Here is a 24,076-nt window from a genome sequence, read left to right on the forward strand (position 1 = left end):
AGATTTACTCATCAGCACTGGGCATGATCATTCCCAATTTATGAGCGAAAAAACTATCATGAATATTAATTTACTTTTTTTGATTACTGGTAAATTTTATTATTTTCTGACATTCTTATTTTTTTCCTTCTTTTATGAATAGTTTGTTTATATACTTCCCTTCTATTTATTGGGGTCTTCAAATTAATGAATTTATTTAAAAATTACAGAGAAATCTATAAAAATTTACCCCATTCCCCCTATTTACAAAAGAAGAGGTTATAAAGAGGATGAAGTCATATTTAATCTCTTACGAAAATAATGGTCCTTATTTTTCCCATGAAACATACTTAACTATGTGAAAAACAGAGATAGATGATTAAAATCCCTAATTTCATTGCACAAAATATAATCTACATACTATAAAAAAGAAACCTGTATTTGAAAGTCAAAATTTATCAAAAGACAATTTTGATAAGCCAAGAATATAGAATGAATTCACTGAGATGACAAATTTTAAAAGTATATAAAAATACTTGACATTGCCTGTCTAGAGGTAATCATCAACCTGTTAAAAAGTGATGTTGCTGTCACTAGAAGTATTCAAAGCAAAGGCTGGATAACCTTTTTTTGTTAGAGATACTGAAAAAGTGTTCTCTTACTGAGTAGGTGAGGACTGCCTGGCCTTATAACTCGAAATTCAATTGGCAGTGGTAATGGTGATGAAATCGTATCAGTCAGTTGCTCCAGTACCCTGGGACTCTACACTCAACCTCCTCAAGGGAGTAAATGGGTTAAGAGGTTGGGAGGTTGAACAGGTAGGGATACCAAAATATACTAGTAACTGGAGGACGGGTGACAGAAAATTGAATAGGATTCTAGACATTTCTGATCTTTTGAACAGGAGCTATACTATTAGCTCTTTTTTCTCTACACTGTTGGTTGCTTGCTACCACTTAAAATTAGCTGGAACTATCCTTGGGAGAAAATTACGCTTACACAGACTTTGTCATAGTTTAAATGAGGGAAAAATATTTCAGTTAATATATGATAAAGTATTTAATTTAGGGGAGCTTCTCTTCTTTCTCAAGAGAATGGCAGATCATTTGCAATCAATTTATAATTATTTCTTAAACAATATTTTTCTTCTGATTATAGCCAGTTTACAACACTCCCAGAAATTATTTTTACTGATTATTTCACTATATCCTCACCAATAATGAATGTTATAACTGTTACATTTTGATACATACACAGTAAATATCTCATTTTTACAGTAGAATTTATTGCATTATTAGTGACTATCTTCTTAATCACAAAAGCAATAAAGAAAACAATATCCTTAATTTGGTAATGTGATGACTGCTGTTATGTAACATTTTGCATATTTCCATACAATTCCTTTTCTATGCATATTTTTAAGCTCAGATAATACTATCTATACAGTTTACTATTCTCATTTTTTACCATTCTGTACCAATGTTAGAATGTTAGGTGTTCCTAATTATTCCTTTAAAATACTATTTTAATATACAGGTAGTTATTTATTTTCAAATCTATTTTGGGATGTTCAGATTATGTCACATGGTTTTTTCATTGCTACAAATAAGATTACAAGTAACATTTTTGTCCACATTTCTGACCATCTCCTTGACAAATTTCTAGAGGAGGAAGTGATAGTTTAAAGAATATGAACATCTTTCTTGTTATTGACACTTCCTGCCAAACCATTTTTCAAACTACCTTCCCTTCCAGTGGTGTATGAGACTGTACTACTCCTTTGCTATCAATGGTTATTACTTTTTAAACAATCTTTGCTATCTGATAAGCAAAAATTGGCATCTCATATTTAATTATTAATGAGATTATAATTTTGCACTTTGAGATTTTTCTACATCTTTTATTGATTTTTAAGTTTTTCATCAATTCATCTAATATTAAGATTATGAATTTGAGATATATGCTAAAAATATCTTTTGAAAGTTATCCATTTGCTTTCTAATTTTTCCCGAGGTCTTGATTTCAGAAGTTTAACTTCTATACAACCAAAGTCTGCGCTACTGTGATTTTTGTTCAATAGTCCTTCCCTCTCAAACAGTTAAATATTCACCTATATTTTCTTCCAGTTTTATGGTTTCATTGTTTATACTTAAAGCTAAAATCCAACTGGAAACTGATCTGTATTTTCAACTTAACCTGCAGAATGTTCCAAACTAAAAATACGGGATTGCATCAACAAAATTCTAGAAATATCATGAATTTTAAGGTTTCCTGAGAGCAATATTAGTTATTCTTGCAAATGTCTACTTAACATAATATTTTTACAGAGAAAAAAAAATCTATTTCTATAAAACGAAGTAAATTGGAGGGGAAGAAAAAATGGCAATGGGGCAGATCTGTTTTGGTTTAAAAATTCAAATTAATAAATATTTAAGAGTACTAACTACTATAGTTGGTCTTGATGATCGTTTTGGTCGATGATTAAGTAGTATATCAACAGCTCCCACTACTTCAGAGTCGATTGCCACCAAAAGTGCATCTGCGGACTTTAAAAAAAAAAAAAGTTAAAAATGAAAATGGAGGGAAAAAGGTAAACTATTTTTACTAATTCATAAAGAAAACTATTTCTTTTTTGAAAATTTAAACTGTATTATATACAGTAATACTGAATTTTTAAAAATTTAGACTATCCAAATGTAACATTTGCTTGCCTTAGCAATACTTCTGTGTACCACAACACATACGTTTTTATCCTGGCTTCACTGCTTGAGCTGATCAAATAATGAGTAGTGGGTTTATTAATGAAACAGGGCTGATATAGGTAGTATTTAAAGTTAATGTTATTTTTTCCAAGATGTTTATTTACTGTTGAACTTTGGATCAAAAGAATTCTATTATTCCAAATCTATAAAAGAAATTGCCAAGAAAAATTACAAGCAAAGGATATAATCAATACAACCATGAAGTTAGGGGACAATGGAAAATAAAAACAGGAGGAGCCCGCTGTTCTCATCTTTAAAGCACATATGGCTGACTGAAATTGTGTAAATCATGACATTAATTTAGCAATCTTTTTCTTTTTTTGGCCTTGCTGCGCTGCTTGTGCTTTCTTAGTTCCCTGACCAGGGATTGAACCCAGGCCACGGCAGTGAAAGCTCTGAGACTTAACGACTAGACAGCCAGGAAATTCCCAATATTAGCAATCTTCAAGCAAAAATCACAAATTATTATCTCTAAGGAATCAATGTCCTCAGAGACAAGGAGAAGTGACTTTACAGGTTGACTCCCAAACTATAGCTCATTTTGAAGCTCCAACTCTGATAGGAGGAAAAAAGTAAACAGAAGCGGAATAAATGGGAGACTTTCAGCTTTTCAGTGTAACAGAATCTTCAGTCCTATTATGGTACTTAGCAACTGAGATCAGGTTTTCGGTTTCTAAGGAAAACCATAAAGGCAGAAGCAAAAAGTGGGGATAAATAACAATTTAATCTAAGAAAACACTCTGATTATTTTCAGTATATACATTCTTGAACTATTTTAATCTTTAGTAACTATTTAAATCAACATTATCTCCCACAAAAGTGAAACTGTATCCTATCTTTAATCTTTGTAGCTGAAAAGAATAAAGCTTTCATCCACTTTATCTAGATGTTAAAAATAGGACTAAAAATGGCAGACTTTATCTGGATGTCTAAAAATAGGAGTAAGCACCCCAAGGAATGGGATGGGGCCACATTCAACCATTAGGAACTGCCTGTGTATTCCCAGAGGAAAAACTCCTCACAGTCATGGGAAATTTAATTCATTATTTTATCCCTTAAAACTTTTAGGTTTCACTGAGCTGTAGCCTATTCTTTAAAATCTAGCATTATTCTTCTTCTGCTTTGCAACATTTCTAACTTCAGTTTGGTACCTGGTCAACTGAAACAAACAAAAAGAACCATGTGTTCATTTCTACTAAACAGTTCACTAATGATTTTTAATTTTAACCTATAAAGCTAGCTAACTATAGTAACGCCACTGCCCTCAAAGTCCAAACAGGAAGCAACTCCAATCATCTGAAACATCATCATGAATTCAGCTGTAAATTTCTTCCAAAATCATACTGAGCTGTCACAAACTAACTTTATGGGCATTATTCCTTAGAAGGAACTGCCTCAACCACACTGAGGCAGATATAAAATTACAGATATCTGGCTTTCCCAAGTACCCTTCTGGTCTTTATTGAATAAGGGAACACCTAGATTAAAATCAACAAAGAAGGGAGGAAGGACGAAAAATTGCTAAAAGTTGATCATTGAGAAGATAAAATATCAGTATAGCGAAACCACTACCAATTCAAAGCAGTCTGAAACCATTCGATGTGAGGAAAAACATATCAATAATTTCAGACTATAAGAAGCAAATAAAATGATTATACTCTTGATGAGTCCCACTTATGATGCTAAAGTTAAATTATATTCAGATACACTATTTAGTAAACAATAAAGAAAGATTCATGTTAAATCTTTCAAAGTTTAAAAGGATAAGCTTCAGGTAGAGAAATATTTATTTACATAAAAAAGTCAAGTAAATAAGGAGTTGCCATTGACATGTTCTATACAAATGCTGTCACTTGATACATAAAAGGGTAGTTCTAAAGAGGAAAAATTATTTTTAAAATATCTATATGTACACAAAATGTCCTCATAAGTTTTGTTTCCCAATTTCTTACAGATATTTGACTATTCTTTATTAAATCTGCTTAGTACATATTTACTATGTATTAATGGAGTTACTCCCTCCCTTCTCATCTCAGACTTTGTCAACAATTCCCATACTCTTTCCTCTAAGCTCAGATTCTCATAAATTATCTATTTCCTTACCAACGATAAAATTTCCACCTTGGTATTCTATTTACTGCTCTTGTCTTCCACAGGACCCTGGTCCTTCATTCGCAGAAATACCAATCCTAGCCTCTACCTCCCAAAACATGAAATACTTCCTCACTCTTTGCTAACTTGACTTGATCCTCTCTCTTGAGCAAGACAAGGTCCCTGCTGTCAAGCATCTTATTTGGTGGGAGAAGTTGTCATTGTTTAGCTCTTTGCGACCCCATGGACTGCAGCCTGCCAGCTCCTCTGTCCACGGGATTTACCAGGCAAGAATGGAGTGGGTTACCATTCCCTCCTCCAGGGGATCTTCCTGATGCAGGAATTGAACCCGAGTCTTCTGCACTGCAGGCAGATTCTTTACCACTAAGCCACCTGGGAAGCCCACCTTTCTCTTACCACTCAAGTTTTCTTTCTCTTATTCTGCCAAACTTCTAAAACTCATGCGTGTCATTTTCTCTAATTCTACTGATGTCAGAGATTCAAAATCCAATGGCCTTTCCTATCATTTTCCTGATTTCTAAACAACTAAGAAAACTGTTTTTTTTGGTTTTTCACAATGGTCCATGATCCTAACTCCTTTAATGAAATCCTCTCCTTCTAAAGACGTTTATTAATGTAGATGCTCCCTGAGAAGGAATCAACACTAGTTGTTTGCTCTTCTCTGTGATTTCATCCATTCTCACGGTGTCAGATCATCCCCAGGCCCATGACTGCTGTATTTCTCCAGCCCAATCTCTCCCTAGAGATGTAAGCTTTCCATTGAAAACTTCCTGATAGCCCCAAAATAAACAAGGCTAAAACCAGAATTCACAGTTCTCTGCCCCAAGTTTGACTTAGCTTTGTAACTTCCTGTTTTCCTTTCATCATTCTCCCAGTAACCCATGTTTATGATTTTCAGATCATCTTGGGCTCTTTCTCAATCCTCCCTTCCAAAGTTAAATACTCACTAAGTTCTATCAATTCTTCCTTCACAATATCTCTTACATTTGCCATTATTCTTCCCCTATTCTCATAGCCACTATTCTGGTTCAGGCTTTAACCTCTTCGTATATGGATTACTATAAAAACTGCTCACCCAAGCTATTTATAGCCTTCCCCATTTCCTGTTTTTTTAATCTATACTGAACACAGCCACTAGATTAGTTTTCCTAAAATATCACTGTATACATCACATCCTTTCTCAAAAATCTTGTAATGATCCCATTATTTATCACATAAAACCCAAATTGCTTAGACCGGCATTCAAGCCCTTTTCATCAGTTTTGTTTTAGTTATTTTTCCAGATATTTTCACTACCATCCAACCCAAATATCTTCCTCAAAAAGGCTAAGTCAAGTCACTGTCTCAAGAACATACATTGTACATATCTTTGTTTATATCCTTCTCTATATCCTATTCCCCTCCTATCTATTAAATACATATTTTTTTACAGTAGTTTTAAATAATAGTATAAAAGCATGGACTCTGGCAGTCAGAACCTGAGTTCAGATTCCAGCTCTGGCATTTAGGGAATAAGTTTGGGCATGTTACTGAAGCTTTCTGTACCTCGGTTTCCTCCTCTATAAAACAGGGATAATAGTAGTACCTAACTCATAGAGCTTTTGTAGGGATTAAGAAGTGACTATATTTGCAATTAATATTTCAAGGCTTAAGCTCAATTGACGCTTACATGAAAGCTTTCTTGATAGTGCCAATCCACAGTGATCTTCTCTTTCCTATGTTTCCAAAACACTTATGGTAAACCACTAAAGTTTAAGAATAAAACAGGGTTTCTCAATAGTGGCACTACTGACATTTTGGACCAGATCAATCTTTGTTGTGGGGGCTGTCCTGTTCACCACAGGATCATTAACAGCATCGCTACCTTCTACCCACCAGAGGCCAGGTACAAACCCACCCCTTAACTGCAAAACCAAAAATGTTTCCTGATGTTGCCAAATGTCCCTGAGGGACAAAATTGTCCAGCTGCGAGTCACTAGTATGACACAAGATAAAACACATGAGAGCACTTTATAACCCCTAAGCAATATACAAGGATCAATGATCATTACCACTCAGCACGTACGAAATACACTTTTCTATTATTTAATTAATTTAAAATTCATTGTTTGTTTTAACATACTTTTGTACAGAACTCATGTTTTACTTATTCATTTCCACAATGACACCCAACCAAAGGTTTCGGACATTTGTTGACTAAGACACAGGTAACCCAGGACAGGACACAGTGAACTAGAAAGAGCATGGGATTTGCAGACAAAAGAGTTGGTTCAAATATTAGCTTTGCCCTTATTTATTTTAGAACTTTGGGCAATACATTACAGTCTATGAGCCTCAGTTTTCTGCTCTATAAAATATAACATCTATATAGGCTGGCTATGACATTCAAATTTGTTCAGGTATCTGAAAGAACCATGTAAATTACAGAAATTTTATATACAGACATATATAAAAAGAAAATGATTTTGTACCATAATACCTCTTATATACGGAATCATCAGATACTTTCCTTGTAACCTTATTTTCTAGGTAACTGAAGCTTATGCTTTTAAGTATTTAACTTTAAAATTTAAACAATTTTGACAGAATTTTTCTGCTTTCAGAAGTACTATATATATTCCTCTTTCTTGTCAAGCAATATATACTGAACGTAACTTAATTTTCCCTTACTGACTCTGGGCTCTTGTTATAAACATTAGTTACCACTCGAACATACAGTTCCCTTAGAGATTATCAGGTACGTAAGGCTGCTGATCTCCTTAAAAAGAGTCAGAGGTACTATGCCTAACTTTGTTCCACTGTAGCCTCATGCCTCTTCTGTTGCTCCCATAATTCTCTATGGATTAGAAAACTAAGTAAGTTTGTTAAAGTGTAATCTAAAATAAGAAAAAATAGACTTTGAGAGAAGATTCCAGATAAAGTTCATAAATGGGAAACCTCATCACATCTAATCTGGCTGCTCAGGGGTATTTTTTACTTACTTTCTGGTTCTTGGTGGTATTCTGGATAAATGAAATTTCTGGAAAAACAATTTTTTTCTACTTAAACATGTATATACAGAGATGATACCACATGTTATAATACATATATATAATATTTATAATAGAAATATATATAGGACTGATCTACTTTTTTTAATCAATGAGTGTTTCCTGATATCACTCTTTAAAAAGGCTCATTAATTTAAAGCAACAACACAGCAAATGCTCAAACTATGAAAGGAAAAAAAAAAAGAGCCAGAATTCAAATGCAAAGTCCCATGATAAGCAAACGGGAAGGAAAACAACATTAAATTCCTTCACACCTCTGAACTAAATTCTTTCAAGATACAGATGCCTACTTTTTTACCTGAACTCATATGAAGACAAGCAAGAAAGGTCAATATTTCCCAATTTAAAAAATTTCATTCACATTTAGTTATAAGTAAACACTAAATTTCAGACAAAAAGAAAAATTTAATTAAACTTAGGAGAAAATCAAAGTCAAATTGAAAATTGCTTTGTATGTGAGAAGTACTTTGTTCTTATGCTTGTAAGTTATATGGGCCACAGAAATACCTGTTCCCCTGACACTTCCAGAATACTTGTACTATTTTTAGATATATAAGATAAATAGTAATAAGTAATAAAAACAAAGTCATCTTTAATAAGTCATAATAATTTACCTCTGTCGGATGTTTTAAAACATATAAGATGAGGAGGAGTGAAAATATTATATTTTTAAAAAAGGCTTTTTTTGGTTTGTTTTTAAATTTTTAGTAGCTCAAAACAAAAGGTGAAAGAGAAAAGAAAAATAGGAAGGAAGAAGGAAAAAAAGGAAGGAAGGAAGAGAGGAAGAAAACGAGAGAGAAAGGACAGAACGTGGCATATCTCACAGTACTTAAAAGCTACTGGATAAAATCGTCTAGCCTTGTACCTGGCAACCGTAGTCCAAAAGAAGCTGCAGTATATCCAAGTTCTCGTTTTCAATAGTTATGGTAACAGCATTTCTCCCAAGCACATCTACGCAATTTATGTTCAAGTCACCTGAACTGTTTTCCTCCAAAATCTTTTTAACCATATAATAGTCACCTAAATAACAATACACAAACATAATTTAATATCCATGACACATTAAATAAGAACTGTAAAGAAAACTTAGCTTGATGATTCAAAAGATTAAAAAACCTAAACTCATTTTTGTATATGGAACTGTGCAAAGAAAATGTGAACATTTCCTTGCTGAAAACTTATACCCTGATTAAAAAAAAGATATGTACATCAGTAATAAACAGAAAAAATAGAAAAATTTTAAATGTACAGTTTAAAATATAATTTGTTTAAAATGCAAAACTGGTTGATGATAAGGAGAAAAACTTTTAGAAGATATTTAAAGTAATAAAGAATGTCTAAAAGTACAGACTGAGTGCTAGAAAAATAAGAGAAAGGATTTAAATTTTATATCTTAAATACATACACACATTTAATTGTTAAATGGTTAAAAGATCTAGTAATAAATGGAGGCTGTTATGAAGAGGTTTTTACAGGGGAAAATACACTTTGGAAAAGCTGTGAATGTATATATGCTCGTGGGTATGCACAGTAAGAGGGAGAGATGCCCGAAATTCCTAGTCTCCTGCCCACTCTAGCAACACATACACACACACACACACACATTTCATTTATGAAGCTGTTTAGATTAAATGATGGGATATTCAGCTCACAGAACTCTGAAGCAGGACTATGATTAATGCTCATAGAGGCCAATGTCAGACTATTTCAAAATCAAATCTGACCTGTCAGGACTATGCAGATTAGCTTCTGCCTCACTCTACCCCACATCAAAACAGCTAATGAATGGGGGAAAATGAGAATAATTATAGAGTAATCATTTTCACAGAAGGCCCACTATACTTGTCTGCTAACCAGCTGGTGCAGTAAGTAAAACGGGAAAAAATCAAAAGAGAAATGTTAATTAAATGGAGAAAAAAGCTAAGTGGGTTTTGCTTTATTTCATCTTGCTTTTTAAACATAAGATGAATAAACCATTTAAAGTGACTTGCAAATATAGCTGTTCCTTGGCAGTCTATGAATAAGAAACAGGAAGAGAACAATCAGAGTGGAAACCAGAAGGAAAAAGAAATGAATGATTTCATGATACAGAAAGAGAAATTCTAAAACTAGACTGAGTGAATAACAAAGAAAGGTAACAGATTTTTTTTGTTGTTGTTGTTGGTTAACATTTCAAATTACACTGTTATTTTTAACCAGTGACTTTTAAGTCCTCATTTTTGGAAGGTGTTGAATGGTATTTTTCTTGATGGTGTATTGCTTAGTTCCCTCAAGAAAACTAGTCAGAAAAAGAAACTATTTCCTCAAACAACTATTAATTTATATTTAAATACTAATGCCCCATGGCAAAAACTTATCAAACACTTCGCAAAGTGAAGTTCTGAATCACAAGTTGAACCAATAGTGAACATGTAGATAGATCAGTGAAAATTTATCACTAATCCTAGAAAATAACTTTAAAACCTTATTTCAGGTGAATTTATTTCAGTCTTAGTTGTAGGAGAATGCTATCCATAAAAACTCTGGCTCTATTTTCTTTGATTTCATGGTATGCCTAGGTGAGGAACAGATTTTTTCTTTATCCTTGGGACTCATTTCTGAATCTGACTCTGCCCTTCATTAATATGCAATACTTCAGCCACTTTCTCTTGAAATATTGCTTCATTTCCATATTACTTTTTCTCCTATTGGAACTTCTTTAGGTATTATGTTCGATCATCCATTCCAAATTCTGTGTCTCTAAAGGTATATTTTTCTTCTTTCTTCCTCTCTTTTCTGCTTCAGGATAAATTCACATTTCTCTTCAAGTCATTTATTCCTCCTTTAACTGTTTCTGCTGATTACTCCATTTCTTTTTTTAATGACTATATTTTTTTATTTCTCTAAGCTTTATTGGATTCCTTTCCAAATCTTTTGATCTACTTTCTTATGTTTTCATTTCATTATTTTAAGCTTTTTGTCATTTAAACACTTATTTTATGGTCTCTATATAACATCTGGGCTTCCCTGGTGGCTCAGTGATAAAGAAATCCCCTGCCAATACAGGAGACATTGGTTGATCTCTTGGTGGGGAAGATCCCCTGGAGAAGGAAATGGCAACCTATTCCAGTATTCTTGCCTGGAAAATCTCATGGACAGAGGAGCCTGGCAGGCTACAGTCCATGTGTTGCAAAAGAGTCAGACATGACTTAGTGCTTAAATAACAACAAAACACAATAATTATCTGAGGGCCTTACGGATTTAACCTTATTCATTGTGTCACCTGTGATAATGAAATTTTCAATTGGGTATTGCAAACTCAACTTCATGCGGTTTAACTTTGGGAAACTAGGCAGCCTAGTTTGAAAGCTTGCCCCACCAAGGATTATGTGTTCACTTCTTCCAGATAACTCAGAGGTTTTGCTATACAATGAATCTTTTTTTATATTAATTTCTCAGTTTAGGTTTTCCAAGAACAAGAAGTTAATATTAAATTCCAAGCCAACAAGAGGCAGGAGCATAGCTACAAATCCTTAGGGAAATCTTACTTAAAAGCTTCTCTGTAGCCTCCCTTTGCTGATGGATGGGTTCTTTTCTGCATCTACCCCTTTGCTAGAAGTATATAGTCCTTTATGGATCCTGGGTTCATGCTTGCCTGCTGTTCCAAATCTCCACTTGGTACAAACTCAAGGCTTACTTCCACATGGGCATTAAAAGTCTAATCCCAACAATGCCCAGACCATTAACTCTTGCTTCCAACCATAGAGCTGTCAAATGTCCGCTTACACACTCCTCTGTTTCTCAGTCTTTTCTTTATGTTTGAATTTGTTTTCCTTACTTTCTTGAAAGCTCAGTTGTTCATTTAAATGGATGTTTGTTATATTTTATCTAAAATTTCTGTGTGATTTGAAACAAAAGGGTCTTCAGATTATTTAGTCAGCAATACTGTTAGAGACAGACAGGCATAAAGAACTATATAATTCTTACAAAATTTTATAAATTTCATGTATAACAAATGGTCAGAAACTGCTACACATTTAAAAGTTTGAATTAGTTTAAAAAGTAATTTGTATTGCAAATTCAGATTCTATGGCTTTATGGTTTCAAAGACTATTTCCATTACAGTAAGGAGGCAATACAAGGAAAATATAAATAAAATTTATAATAAAAATTTTATTAAAATTTCCACCCTGCCACAGCTGACATACTCACGCAAAAAAACCACCACAAACTATAGTCACAGAACCAACAGGAGACCCAGAGTGGTTCCTAAACATTCTACCTAAGTTTAAATTTGCAAGCCATTTAAAACAATGTACTGTATTTAGAAAGCTCAGTAAGTCTTAATATTTATAATGAGTCTATATGTAAGAAGAGGTTAGTAAATTTAAAATACATAGCAAGAAGCTAGTTATAGAGAAGGATTACAAGTAAAAATGTCTTATGGGTCAGGCAAACGTAGAAATGTTGTTCATTTTACACTGAAGTTGCTTTTGAAAGTTACATACATCTTTTCGAATATCACATATAGAAGGAAATGCAACATGATCCATTTACTTTTTTGGCTAGATGGTTGTCTTTATTGAGTGAAGGAAAAAGAAACTTTCAATCAATTCCACCAGTAAACAAACTCAACAGCAAAACTTCTCAGTCCCGTCTCCAAAATGTCTCCCATACTTATCTACTTGTATCCATGTACATACACTGCTACCCTCAGTCCAAGACACCATCATCTCTCTCCTGGACTCTGCACTGACCTCTTCACTGATAAGGCTGCCTAAACTCTACTACAGGGGTCAACAAACTTTTTCTAAGGGCCATACAGTAAATATTTAGGCTTTGTGGGCCGTACTATCCCCATTGTAAGTATCCAACCCTGTTCTTGCTGCACAAAAGTGACCATAGACCATATGTACACAATGAGCTTCAATGTGTTCTAATAAAACTTCATTTATGGACACTCAAGTTTAAATTCTGTATAATCTTCACATTATGAAATATTATTCTTCTTGTGATTTATTTCTGACCATTTGAAATGTATGTAAAAGCCATTCTTTGCTCACAGGCTTTTCACAGACAGGTGGGTGGATTTGGCCTGTAGGCCCACCTCTACTCTGGAATCAGCCCTTTAATCCACTCTCCACCCAGCAGTCAGAGTGGTCATATGAAAATCAGGTTTTTAATCCTCAAGACTTTTAATCACACTTTAGTAAATTCTATAATCTTTACTGTGGCTTACTAAGCCCTATGGGACCTAGGGCTTGCTACCATTTTGAATATACCTAGGAGTTACTCTCCCTCTTACCCACTATGATCTTTCTACACCAGAGTTTTCCAAACTGCAGGTTGCAACCCATTTGCAGTCACGAAATCAACGCAGCAAGTCCTAACCAACAATTTCAATTGTATATAAAAATACCAAGGTAAGTCCATAGATCCTTAGCAACAAATTTTCCCTGACCGACTTGACATATTCACCCTGGCCAACTTGAGAAGGACTTCCCCAGTGGTTTAGACAGTAAACCGTCTGCCTACGGTATGGGAGACCTGGGTTCAATCCCTAGGCCAGGAAGATCTCCTGGAGAAGGAAATGGCAACCCACTCCATTACTCTTGCCTGGAAAATCCTATGGACAGAGGAGCCTGGTAGGCTACAGTCCATGGGGTCACAAAGAGTCAGACACAACTGCATGACTTGACTTTCACTTTCTTTCAATTTGAGAAAGACAGTGGAGAAATGTTATAGTATCAATGAAGAACTGGTGGCATCTCATTTTATTTTCTGTCATCTGATGGTAAATTTCAACATCACTGAAATGTAAGCACTCATGTTAGTCAGTTTAATTTTATAGTAACCAAATAGGAAAAGGAGTACGTCAAGGCTGTATATTGTCACCCTGCTTATTTAACTTCTATGCAGAGTACATCATGAGAAACGCTGGGCTGGAAGAAGCACAAGCTAGAATCAAGATTGCCAGGAGAAATATCAATAACCTCAGATATGCAGATGACACCACCCTTATGGAAGAAAGTGAAGAGGAACTAAAAAGCCTCTTGATGAAAGTGAAAGAGAAGAGTGAAAAAGCTGGCTTAAAGCTCAACATTCAGAAAACGAAGATCATGGCATCTGGTCCCATCACTTCATGGGAAATAGATGGGGAAACAGTGAAAACACTGTCAGCCTTTATTTTGGGGGGCTCCAAAATCACTGCAGATGGTGACTGCAGCCATGAAATTAAAAGACGCTTACTCCTTGGAAGAAAAGTTATGACCAACCTAGATAGTATATTCAAAAGCAGAGACATTACTTTGCCGACTAAGGTCTGTCTAGTCAAGGCTATGGTTTTTCCTGTGGTCATGTATGGATGTGAGAGTTGGACTGTGAAGAAGGCTGAGCGCTGAAGAATTGATGCTTTTGAACTGTGGTGTTGGAGAAGACTCTTGAGAGTCCCTTGGACTGCAAGGAGATCCAATCAGTCCATTCTGAAGGAGATCAGCCCTGGGATTTCTTTGGAAGGCATGATGCTAAAGCTGAAACTCCAGTACTCTGGCCACCTCATGCGAAGAGTTGACTCATTGGAAAAGACTCTGATGCTGGGAGGGATTGGGGGCAGGAGGAGAAGGGGACAACAGAGGATGAGATGGCTGGATGGCATCACGGACTCGATGGACGTGAGTTTGAGTGTACTCCGGGAGTTGGTGATGGACAGGGAGGCTGTCGTGCTGCGATTCATGGGGTCGCAAAGAGTCGGACATGACTGAGCGACTGAACTGAACTGAACCAAATTTTCAGTTAGTTGTGAAGTATGGGATGATATATCTGTCAGTAAATCTGTTTTTCAAACCAAGTTTCTATAACTTTTTGATTATGGCATATGAACTATACTAACGATGCTTAAAATAGATTTTATTTATTAAGAGAAAAAAAATAATGAGATAAAAAATACAGTGCCATGATCAAATTCAATTGTTGGCTCTAGAAATATAAGTAGTAACAATACTGATCAAAATGTTAACTCCATAGCAAACTTCAAAGTAGTTTGAACCACATTCTTTAAAAAAAAAACAAAAACTACATGTAAGACTTTGAGTGAAAATGATTTTGAAATGTAGCTTCACCAAACATGCAAAAGCCAGTATTTATCATAGACCCCTAATGTATTTCCATTCACATTGCTGTGAATGAAATCTCCAAAATTAGCTACTCAGAGGCATGGTATACCGAACTGTCCATAGTACTCTGAATATTTTTGTAAAAAGACAATTATTACTGTAATTTCTTAGTCACTTATATCTGTTAACGAAGATAATTAGTGATAAGGAATATCACCTGGCAAAAGAGCAAAGCTGAAATGCTTCAGGAAAATATTATATTAATAGTATAGAAGGTAATGGTGATTTTTTTTAGAGTAAATTAGTTTATAAATTTAAAACTGCTAATATATTCTTGGATCTATTAGAAGCAATGTTTACTCTGTAATTACAGTCTGGAATATGATTTGAGGGGCAATTCACAGTGATGTTACAAGTACTATAAAACAGTTAATATCAGGTATACAGTATTACAGTTTCATAAATGATTTATTGTGTTGCTTAAATTTAATGTCACATACATTTAAATTATACATATTTATAGAACTGAGGTCAAAGTGTCTGCCTGGAATGCAGGAGACCGGGGTTCGATCCCTGGGTTGGGAAGATCCCCTGGAGCAGGAAATGGCAACCCACTCCAGTACTCTTGCCTGGAGAATCCCATGGAAGGAGGAGCCTGGTAGGCTACAGTCCATGGGGTCGCAAAGAGTCGGACACTACTGAGCAACTTTACTTACTTACTATAGAACTGAAAAAGTACACTAATGATCAATATAAATGAAGCTACAAAAATATAAAAGGATTAGTAATGTAGCAACAAATATGACTAGAAAACAAATATGAGTTTGTTTGGTTTTTTTTTAACAGAAGCTATTAATAACAGTGCTGATCACCATTTTATAGGTCACAAAGTTTGGGCATCCAAAGAAATTCCACTGAATTTCACAACTATAGGATATGGTATTGGATTACACCACATATTAGTCCTGATAATTTGTTTATGTTTTTAAAAGTCACTACTTAATCACCTCTTAGTGATAGCTTTTGAACTGATTACATATTAAATTACTAATCCTAGAATTTAAACTTCTTAGTATCAATATATCTGTATGAAGTCAGTTATAAGGAAGATATTTACAATACTGGAAGCAGGGAAGAAGAGGAATTACTCCTAGGTTGCAACAATATCCATACAATAAAACCTAATCTTTTAACATCCTCCCCAAAGTTTATAATATAGTAGGTAAAGGGGTTTGGCTTGACATTTGGCTTTACATTTGTTTAACTTCCCAGATACAAGACAGACTGTATACTAAGAATATCCCATCTTCCAAATCACAAATAGGCCATGTAGTTAAATTAAGCACTTGTTTCTTCTCATCAGACAGATCTATTAGGCCCAAACATACTTTTTTTCCTTACTGCTCCTCACAAGAGAACATCTTCATTACACAGGAAGCTACTAAAAAGATAGGGATGTAGTCAGTTATTTCTTGATAAAGCACCTTTACAGTGCCTTAACAAAATTAGCTTGATAAATGTTATACATTCAGATGATGAATTGTAGAAAAGAGCAGCGACTTAAAAATGAAATAAAGAAACACACTTGTGGAATCACTACAAATAAATACCAGCAGTACAGAACTAAGAAGTAGCTAGCTGCTCAATGATTAGTCTGTTATACACTATCCACAAGATAGCCAAACCATATGGCATGCCACCACTGGTGATTTGAAAACCTCTCTTGCCCAAAATACTTACACTCATGACAATCCGTGAAATGTTTGTAGAATTGTGTCTATAGTACCCTCTTTACCTCTCCTTGCTGCAAAGTTTTCTCCCGTCACACCACATACCTCTTTATATTTGGTGTCCCTTGTCAACATGAAAGTTCTCGGCAGTTCCCAGTACTCTGCACTTTTTCTTCCCACTGCCATCCTCTCCAACCCCCAACACTTCAAAGTCTCTTTTCAAATAGCTTCTTTAAAAGTCCCACTAAATACATTAAGTAAAAGTGCTATTAAACAGCAGCTTGATATTACTTCTCCTGGAAATGTTACCCATTTTAAAAGCATGCTGAAACAAAGGCAAGCAAAATTTAAGTGGAATCCAGGCATCAAAGCAGGCTCCATACAATGCAACAAATCATACCACAAAGGTGACACAAGACTCTAGATTATTAAGATTAAGCCCAAGAATAAGGGTGAAATTCGATTCTTTCCATCCCTCCCCTGACTCCTGAATGCTGAAATTCAAAGGCCTCCTGACATTAATTGCAAATCAAATTTTCTGACAATGCTCTTCATGAAAAGCTGACAGGACTGAATCCAGACTGAGTCCTTTCATCATTTTCTTTTTCTGCACAAGAACTGATGACCAATCATTAGCAAATTACAGGATTTATACTAAAGCTACCATCTACTCAAGTTACTTTCAAAGAGCATATGTAGCTTCAGTTCAGTCGCTCAATGCTCCCTAAACAAAGGTATTACTCTTTTCTCCAGCCCAAAAGCCTGAAGTAGACCACTGTCTCCCACAAATAAAAGTGGCTCATTACCACACTTAACTTTCAATGAGAAAGGAAAAAGACAATGGGTGGTAGAATCACTGCTTGATACTTCATAAAATAACACACGTATAGACACTCTTGTTTCAATTAACCTTTACCTCTAAACTGCAGCATTCTATGTCTAGAAAGAACATGCATACTCAGAATTTTACTAGGTGGTTGGCGCAGACTTAACTTTACAAAACTGGCACAGGAGTCTTTGATTTACTTTTTCTTCTAAAATTTTCAGAAAGACAACAACCAATGTTACCCTTGAGATGATTCTGACACACTTTCAAGCAACAGCCACTATTAAGTGGCCACTACCTAGATAGCATATTAAAAAGCAGAGACATTACTTTGCCAACAAAGGTCTGTCTAGTCAAGGCTATGTTTTTCTAGTAGTCATGTATGGATGTGAGAGTTGGACTGTGAAGAAAGCTGAGCGCCAAAGAATTGATGCTTTTGAACTGTGTTGTTGGAGAAGACTCTTGAGAGTCCCTTGGAACTGCAAGGAGATCCAACCAGTCCGTTCTAAAGGACATCAGCCCTGGGTGTTCATTGGAAGGACTGATGCTAAAGCTGAAACTCCAATACCTTGGCCACCTCATGCGAAGAGTTGACTCGCTGCAAGAGTCTGATGCTGGGAGGGATTGGGGGCAGGAGGAGAAGGGGACGACAGAGGATGAAATGGCTGGATGGCATCACTGACTCGACGGACGTGAGTTTGAGTGTACTCCGGGAGTTGGTGATGGACAGGGAGGCCTAGCGTGCTGCGATTCATAGGGTTGAAAGAGTTGGACCTGAACCTGGATCAGAACTTGCCTAGATCTATAGAACTAATTTACATAAAAGCCAGCTATATACACTATAAAATCAAACTATAAAATCATTTTCATTTCCTATTTTTTCCCTTTACTCCTTAATCTGTACACAATTTTCAAAGAGCCACCCATCTAACAAATACACACCACCGCATCTTCACAATTTCTGCTTTAGGAATTCTCAAGTGGAATACATTATGAACATTTTACACATATAGAGAAAAACTGCTAAATGAAAAAGGGTGAGAAACACAGATAATCTACAGCAAATTTGCTCTCATCCTTTTTTACTTTTACTGGACAAGTATAAACCATGGAAACCTCAGTTAATAAAAGAGTCATAAAGAGCAAATTTAATTTCCAACCAGTAAGTTCCAAATGTGGATGTGTCTTTTCTATCACAAATGATTTTCATTCATTCAACTACAACTAGATCAATAAAACTCAGTAGTTTAAAGAGTACAGACTCAAAATAGATCCTAGTTCTACTACTTCCTAACTAATGTAACCTTGGGCAAAGTAATTATAAAGTTTTACTAAGCCTCATTTTCCTCATTTGTAAAATGGGGTTAACAACATATCTGGCTCACAGGGTTGTGAGGATTAAATGAAATCATGTATGAAAAGCATATGACTCTACCCAGAAAGCTGTCTCAGTAAATGTTTGCCATTTGGCTTGATGAATGCTCCAAAGTAATAGTGGAAACCATAGCTACTTTAGGAAATTTTTCACTTTTAGATTTGGTTTGGGTAACACTGAAAAAGGTTTAACAATATTAGTGAATATAAACAAACAAACAAAAAATGCTATAACTCAAATTTATTTTTTAGCATAAATGTATATCATAAGCACATTTAGGAAATAAGCCATTTTTCAAAATCTAGCCCAAGAATTCATTTCAACATACCTGAAACAAAAAATACCTATTTCATCTCACTTGTTAAATTTTTTTTTTAATTTATATGTGAGAGAAAAAGCATACATATTTACTTTTCACCCTACCTCCAAAAGCCAAATCTCTCCAAGGATCTTACTGATGTTATAAAAAGAAAACAAAGAATACCAAGGCTATTTCAAATGGCATGACTGGATAGGCTACAAAGCTATCATACATTAAAACTCTTTTGAGATATGTCATGCAATAATCCTAAATATACACACCATACAAGTATTTACTCAAGCTATGTTCCATTATGACATTCCTCTGTCCTCAGTTTGACAAGAGCATTAAATTGCCTCTCTTGACATAATCTCTGTTTGCTTTAAAATAACCGTTGCTCAGTAAGGTGGGGTAGAAAGCAGCAGCAGCCACTTAGTAATTCTAGTATAACACAATCTGTTCCCCACCCTCCACCCCGAGTTTTTTTCTCCCTCTCAGAGAAATTTTAAAGGAAGAGAATTCAGACTATCCAGTCCAAAAATACTAAAAATTTTACATAATCCATAGACAGTGATACTTAAGAGGTTGTATGTTTCTTTACATTTTGAAGACTACTCCAAACTGTGTTCATGGACTTCCACATATGCTTTCATCATATAATTTAATACTATTACATAAGAGCATAAAAGTTACTCACGATGGACACAGGTAGACTTTGCTTATACTTAAATATGTTTTCAAAAAGTTGCGCAAATAAAATCCTATCTCAAAAACAGTAACAGCAGTTAAGGAGGCTGTCATTTATTAAAATAATACAGAGACAAAAAAATCCTCTGTAATCTTTTCACAGGGTAAGTTGCCCTTTGGGTTTATGTTTTGGAAGTTTGCATGATCCTAAACATTTTTCCTAAGCAAACATGGCCATTGGAAGCCAAGCTGAATAAATTTAGAAAGAAAAGTTAGAACGCTTTTTCACCTGTAGGAAATAAAAGCAGTCTTCGGGCAATGAATTTCCCACTCTTTTTATTATATTCATCAATAGAGAGATGAATGCTTAAGTGAAGAGACTTTATTATGGCCATAAAAGTGATCGATTTCCAGATTAAAAAAAGAAACACATTAAATATATTCAAAATCTTTGCCCTGTAATTATTTTGTTTGCTGTTGTTTGGTCGCAAAGTCCTGTCCGATTCTTTTACGACTGCAAATTATTTTGTACTACCTGTATTTCCCGAAGAGGAATAAGGAACAAGAAACCTTTCTCTCCAATAAAAAGAATGAACAAAGCTGTTCCGTAAATTTGGAGAAACTTTGGAACTTAGAATTTTCGGTAAAGTCCTGTCTTTATGTCCACTGCTGCTGCTAAGTCACTTCAGTCATGTCCGACTCTGTGCGACCCCAGAGACGGCAGCTCACCAGGCTCCCCCGTCCCTGGGATTCTGCAGGCAAGAACACTGGAGTGGGTTGTCATTTCCTTCTCCAATGCATGAAAGTGAAAAGTGAAAGTGAAGTCGCTCAGTCGTGGCCGACCCTTAGCGACCCCATGGACTGCAGCCCACCAGGCTCCTTCGTCCATGGGATTTTCCAGGCAAGAGTAGAGTAGTGGAGTGGGTTGTCACTGCCTTCTCCACTTTATGCCCACATAGGATACTAAAATACCTAATCCCATTCAACAATCACAGAACACTGGGTGGCTGGAGTTAAATAATACAAGAAACGTTTAAAAAACAAAACAAAACAAAAAAAAAGAAAGGAAAGAAAACAAAAACCAACTGAAAGCCCATGAGCAAGAGAAACCCCAAGCAAGGACATGGGATTTTAGGACTGAAAACTCCCAAACTTGATAAAACCTCTGGGCTTCCAGAAAGAACTGAAACACCAAAGGGGAGATCAGGAGACTCAAGTGGGCAGTAGCGGAGGTGAGGCGGAAAGCCTAGCAGCGTCGCGGCTCCCACGACGCTACCTGAACTCCGGACCCCACGAAAGGAGACCGAGGGCAGAGCCGCCGCCCCCAGGCGCGGGGCTCCGAGGGCGGCACCGGCGGCTGCTCCCGCCCTTCAGCTCCGCACACACGAGGCAGAGGCGGTGCCCGGCGGCCCCAGTGATGCAGCGAGCTCGGCGGGAACAGACGCTCGGCGCGAGAGCAAGAGGGAATGCCCCAAGTTGAGGCTGGGAAGAGAGTGAAGGGTGTGGAGGGCAGGGGCATCCAAAAGCGGAGAAAGGGGCCTCGCTCTCACCCTTGTCGCACGCCAGCAAGAAAAGCTTCTCATTCAAGGTGTTCTCCTCCTTCACCTCCCGCACATCCTTCAGCGCCATCACCTCGTTTGGCGACGAAGAGGAAGATGGGGAAGAAGGCAGGGAGGAGGAGGAGGCGCCCGAGAGGTCCGTGCTCGGGTACAGGGCCGCCATCATCGCGGCCCATGAAGGGGGCAGGCCAGGGGACGGGGGCGGGGCCCCCGCCAGCCCCGACCCCGATCCCAGTCCCGCCCCCCGGCTGGAAAAGGGATGAGTCGTTCCCACGGCCGCCTCGGCTCGAGGCCCGTTGGCCCCGAAGGGCGTCGCCTCCCCACGGAGCCAGCACTCGCCTTCCACTGACAGCCCCAGACTGGTGGCAGCGCATGCGCGGCCCCGGGGCCAGCGCCCCCTCCCCAGCCGCCGGCGCCCAGGCCGAGAGGGTCCGCGCCCGTCCGGGGACGACAGGGAGGCGCGCGCCAGGGCGGCAGCCGAGCGCGGGGCCGTGCCAGGAGCCGCAAGGGCCGCGCGGAGGGCGGCCCGGCCAGAGAGGACGACGAAAATCGGTGGGAGAGGAGCTCCGAGAGGAGATTCTACACGCGCCGGGCTCCAGGGCCCTGGGAATCATCGGCCGAGCAGTGCCCGGAGGAGACGTTCGCGGCTCTCCTCACGTCATCTTCCGCTCAGCGCTAGCGACGACGACGGAGTGGGCTCGGCGGTGGGTGGGGCCTGCGACGGAGGCGGGGTCTGCGAACACCCCGCCCTCTACCCCTTGCGCTGCCCCCCTGGAAGGCATCCTTGCAGCCTAGGAAAAGGAGAACGGTCGGCTTCACCCTCTCGACACCCGGGTTGCAAGTTTGAGGTAATTTCCCTCGCGATCTCTGGGTGCATACATGTAAACATGTGGCGGGGTGCTTCGTTGAGCCTCTGACGACTTAACGCTGAGTGGAAACCCTTAGTGGAATTGTCGAATATTCCTTTGTCCTCTGGCTAAAGCAAAAAGGACAGGACCCTTACCACGCCACTACACCTGTTTGTGTGCAATTATACTGGGCTAGCTACCCTCGTTTCTAAAACTGTACTTTTTAAAAAACTAGTTTGTGATATAAAATTTGCATGACATCTCTGGTGTCATTTGCCTGTAACCATTGGATAAGCACATCATTAGGATCTTATCTACCTCACAGTCCTTCCAGTGGTTTCTTGTTCATCTTCACATTTATTATTATAACTCAGATTTTAGAAGATGAGTGTTAATTAAGCAAAAGCTAACTGAATGCAGTAAGTGCTACTTCCTTGAATATTTTTTAAAAAGTTAAGCTTGATTTAAAGCATATTTTTGCACCTCTAAGAACTGCGGCAGGGGGTCTGAAAATTGTATCCCGAATCGTTTTCATTGCTTTCCACAGCCAACTATGCAAAAATCTAAATTGTGCCCTTAGTGCTTGGGTTTTTAAGGCAATATATAAATTTACCTGAGTATCATATATTCGAGAGAAATACTTCCTGTTCTTTTCAGGTTGACTTGCTGATCCCTGTCCTGCCAACACTAACTCCTAAGTTTCCTAAATATATCTTCCTCATTATGCAAAGTCCTCTTTCCATCATCTCTGAGATCTTTAGCAGACTAGACTCCCCACCTTTCCAAACATTTTCATCTGTTTACTTCAAAATAGTTATCTATTGAATCATGTTACCTTTTCCTCTCTTATCCCTCAGTTCAGTTCAGTCACTCAGTCGTGTCCAACTCTTTGCGACCCCATGAATCCCAGCCTGCCAGGTCTCCCTGTCCATCACCAACTCCTGGAATTTACTCAAACTCACGTCCATCGAGTCAGTGATGCCATCCAGCCATTTCATCCTCTGTCGTCCCCTTCTCCTCCTGCCCCCAATCCTTCCCAGCATCAGAGTCTTTTCCAATGAGTCACCTCTTCGCATGAGGTGGCCAAAGTACTGGAGTTTCAGCTTCAGCATCATTCCTTCCAAAGAAATCCCAGGGCTGATCTCCTTCAGAATGGACTGGTTGGATCTCCTTGCAGTCCAAGGGACTCTCAAGAGTCTTCTCCAACACCACAGTTCAAAAGCATCAATTCTTCGGTGCTCAGCCTTCTTCACAGTCCAACTCTCACATCCATACATGACTACAGGAAAAACCATAGTCTTATCCCTAGTAGATCATAAATCTGCCCTTCTCTAATGTTTAATACAGTTCTAAGTTTGTGTATCTGGTGGACTGTCAAAATTGCTCATAATAAATCTGGCCATTGAACACAGTACATATTTGTTTACATGTGTGTGTGCTTACACACTCTTTGTAGTTCAGTAAAAAAATTTTTCTCAGGAGCAGAACAGCTCTAACCCTGACCCATCCAAAAGTTCCAGAGTGTTTAAGGGTAAAAATTCAGGTGGCTTAGAACTATAATCAGTAGTTTTTTCAAGCTTCTGGGTTTAGGTGATTCCTTATCCATAGGATTCCCTCAGGGGCTGGACTGATTTCTTAGATTCAGGGGAATTCCAATGTACTTTGGAAGCTAGTCTTAGGAAACATTCTAAAGAATTAGACGGTTTTTCCTCCTTCAAAGTAAGCTAGTGTTGCACCTGTATTTTCAGACATCTTT

The 24,076-nt window shown here is 37.3% G+C and overlaps 1 protein-coding gene across 10 annotated transcripts in view; it reads right to left on the reverse strand.

The window, feature by feature from the left end:
* Window positions 1-21,662, reverse strand: part of TRPC1 (transient receptor potential cation channel subfamily C member 1) — a 57,998-nt gene extending 36,336 nt beyond the window's left edge. For 4 of the 10 annotated variants that reach the window (XM_060405618.1, XM_060405617.1, XM_060405615.1 and 1 more), the window contains exon 1: window positions 21,464-21,662. In XM_060405618.1, coding sequence (XP_060261601.1) covers window positions 21,464-21,638 — 175 coding nt within the window. In that variant the 5' untranslated portion in view covers window positions 21,639-21,662. Of the gene's footprint in view, window positions 1-2,423; window positions 2,526-8,768; window positions 8,924-21,463 lie in introns of all 10 variants that reach the window. The other 6 variants (XM_004003286.5, XM_012102041.4, XM_042235988.1 and 3 more) reach the window with 3 other exon arrangements.
* Between the last annotated feature and the right edge of the window lie 2,414 nt (window positions 21,663-24,076).

This window comes from Ovis aries, chromosome 1 (assembly GCF_016772045.2).
Source record: "Ovis aries strain OAR_USU_Benz2616 breed Rambouillet chromosome 1, ARS-UI_Ramb_v3.0, whole genome shotgun sequence".
Classification (NCBI taxonomy): Eukaryota; Metazoa; Chordata; class Mammalia; order Artiodactyla; family Bovidae; genus Ovis; species Ovis aries.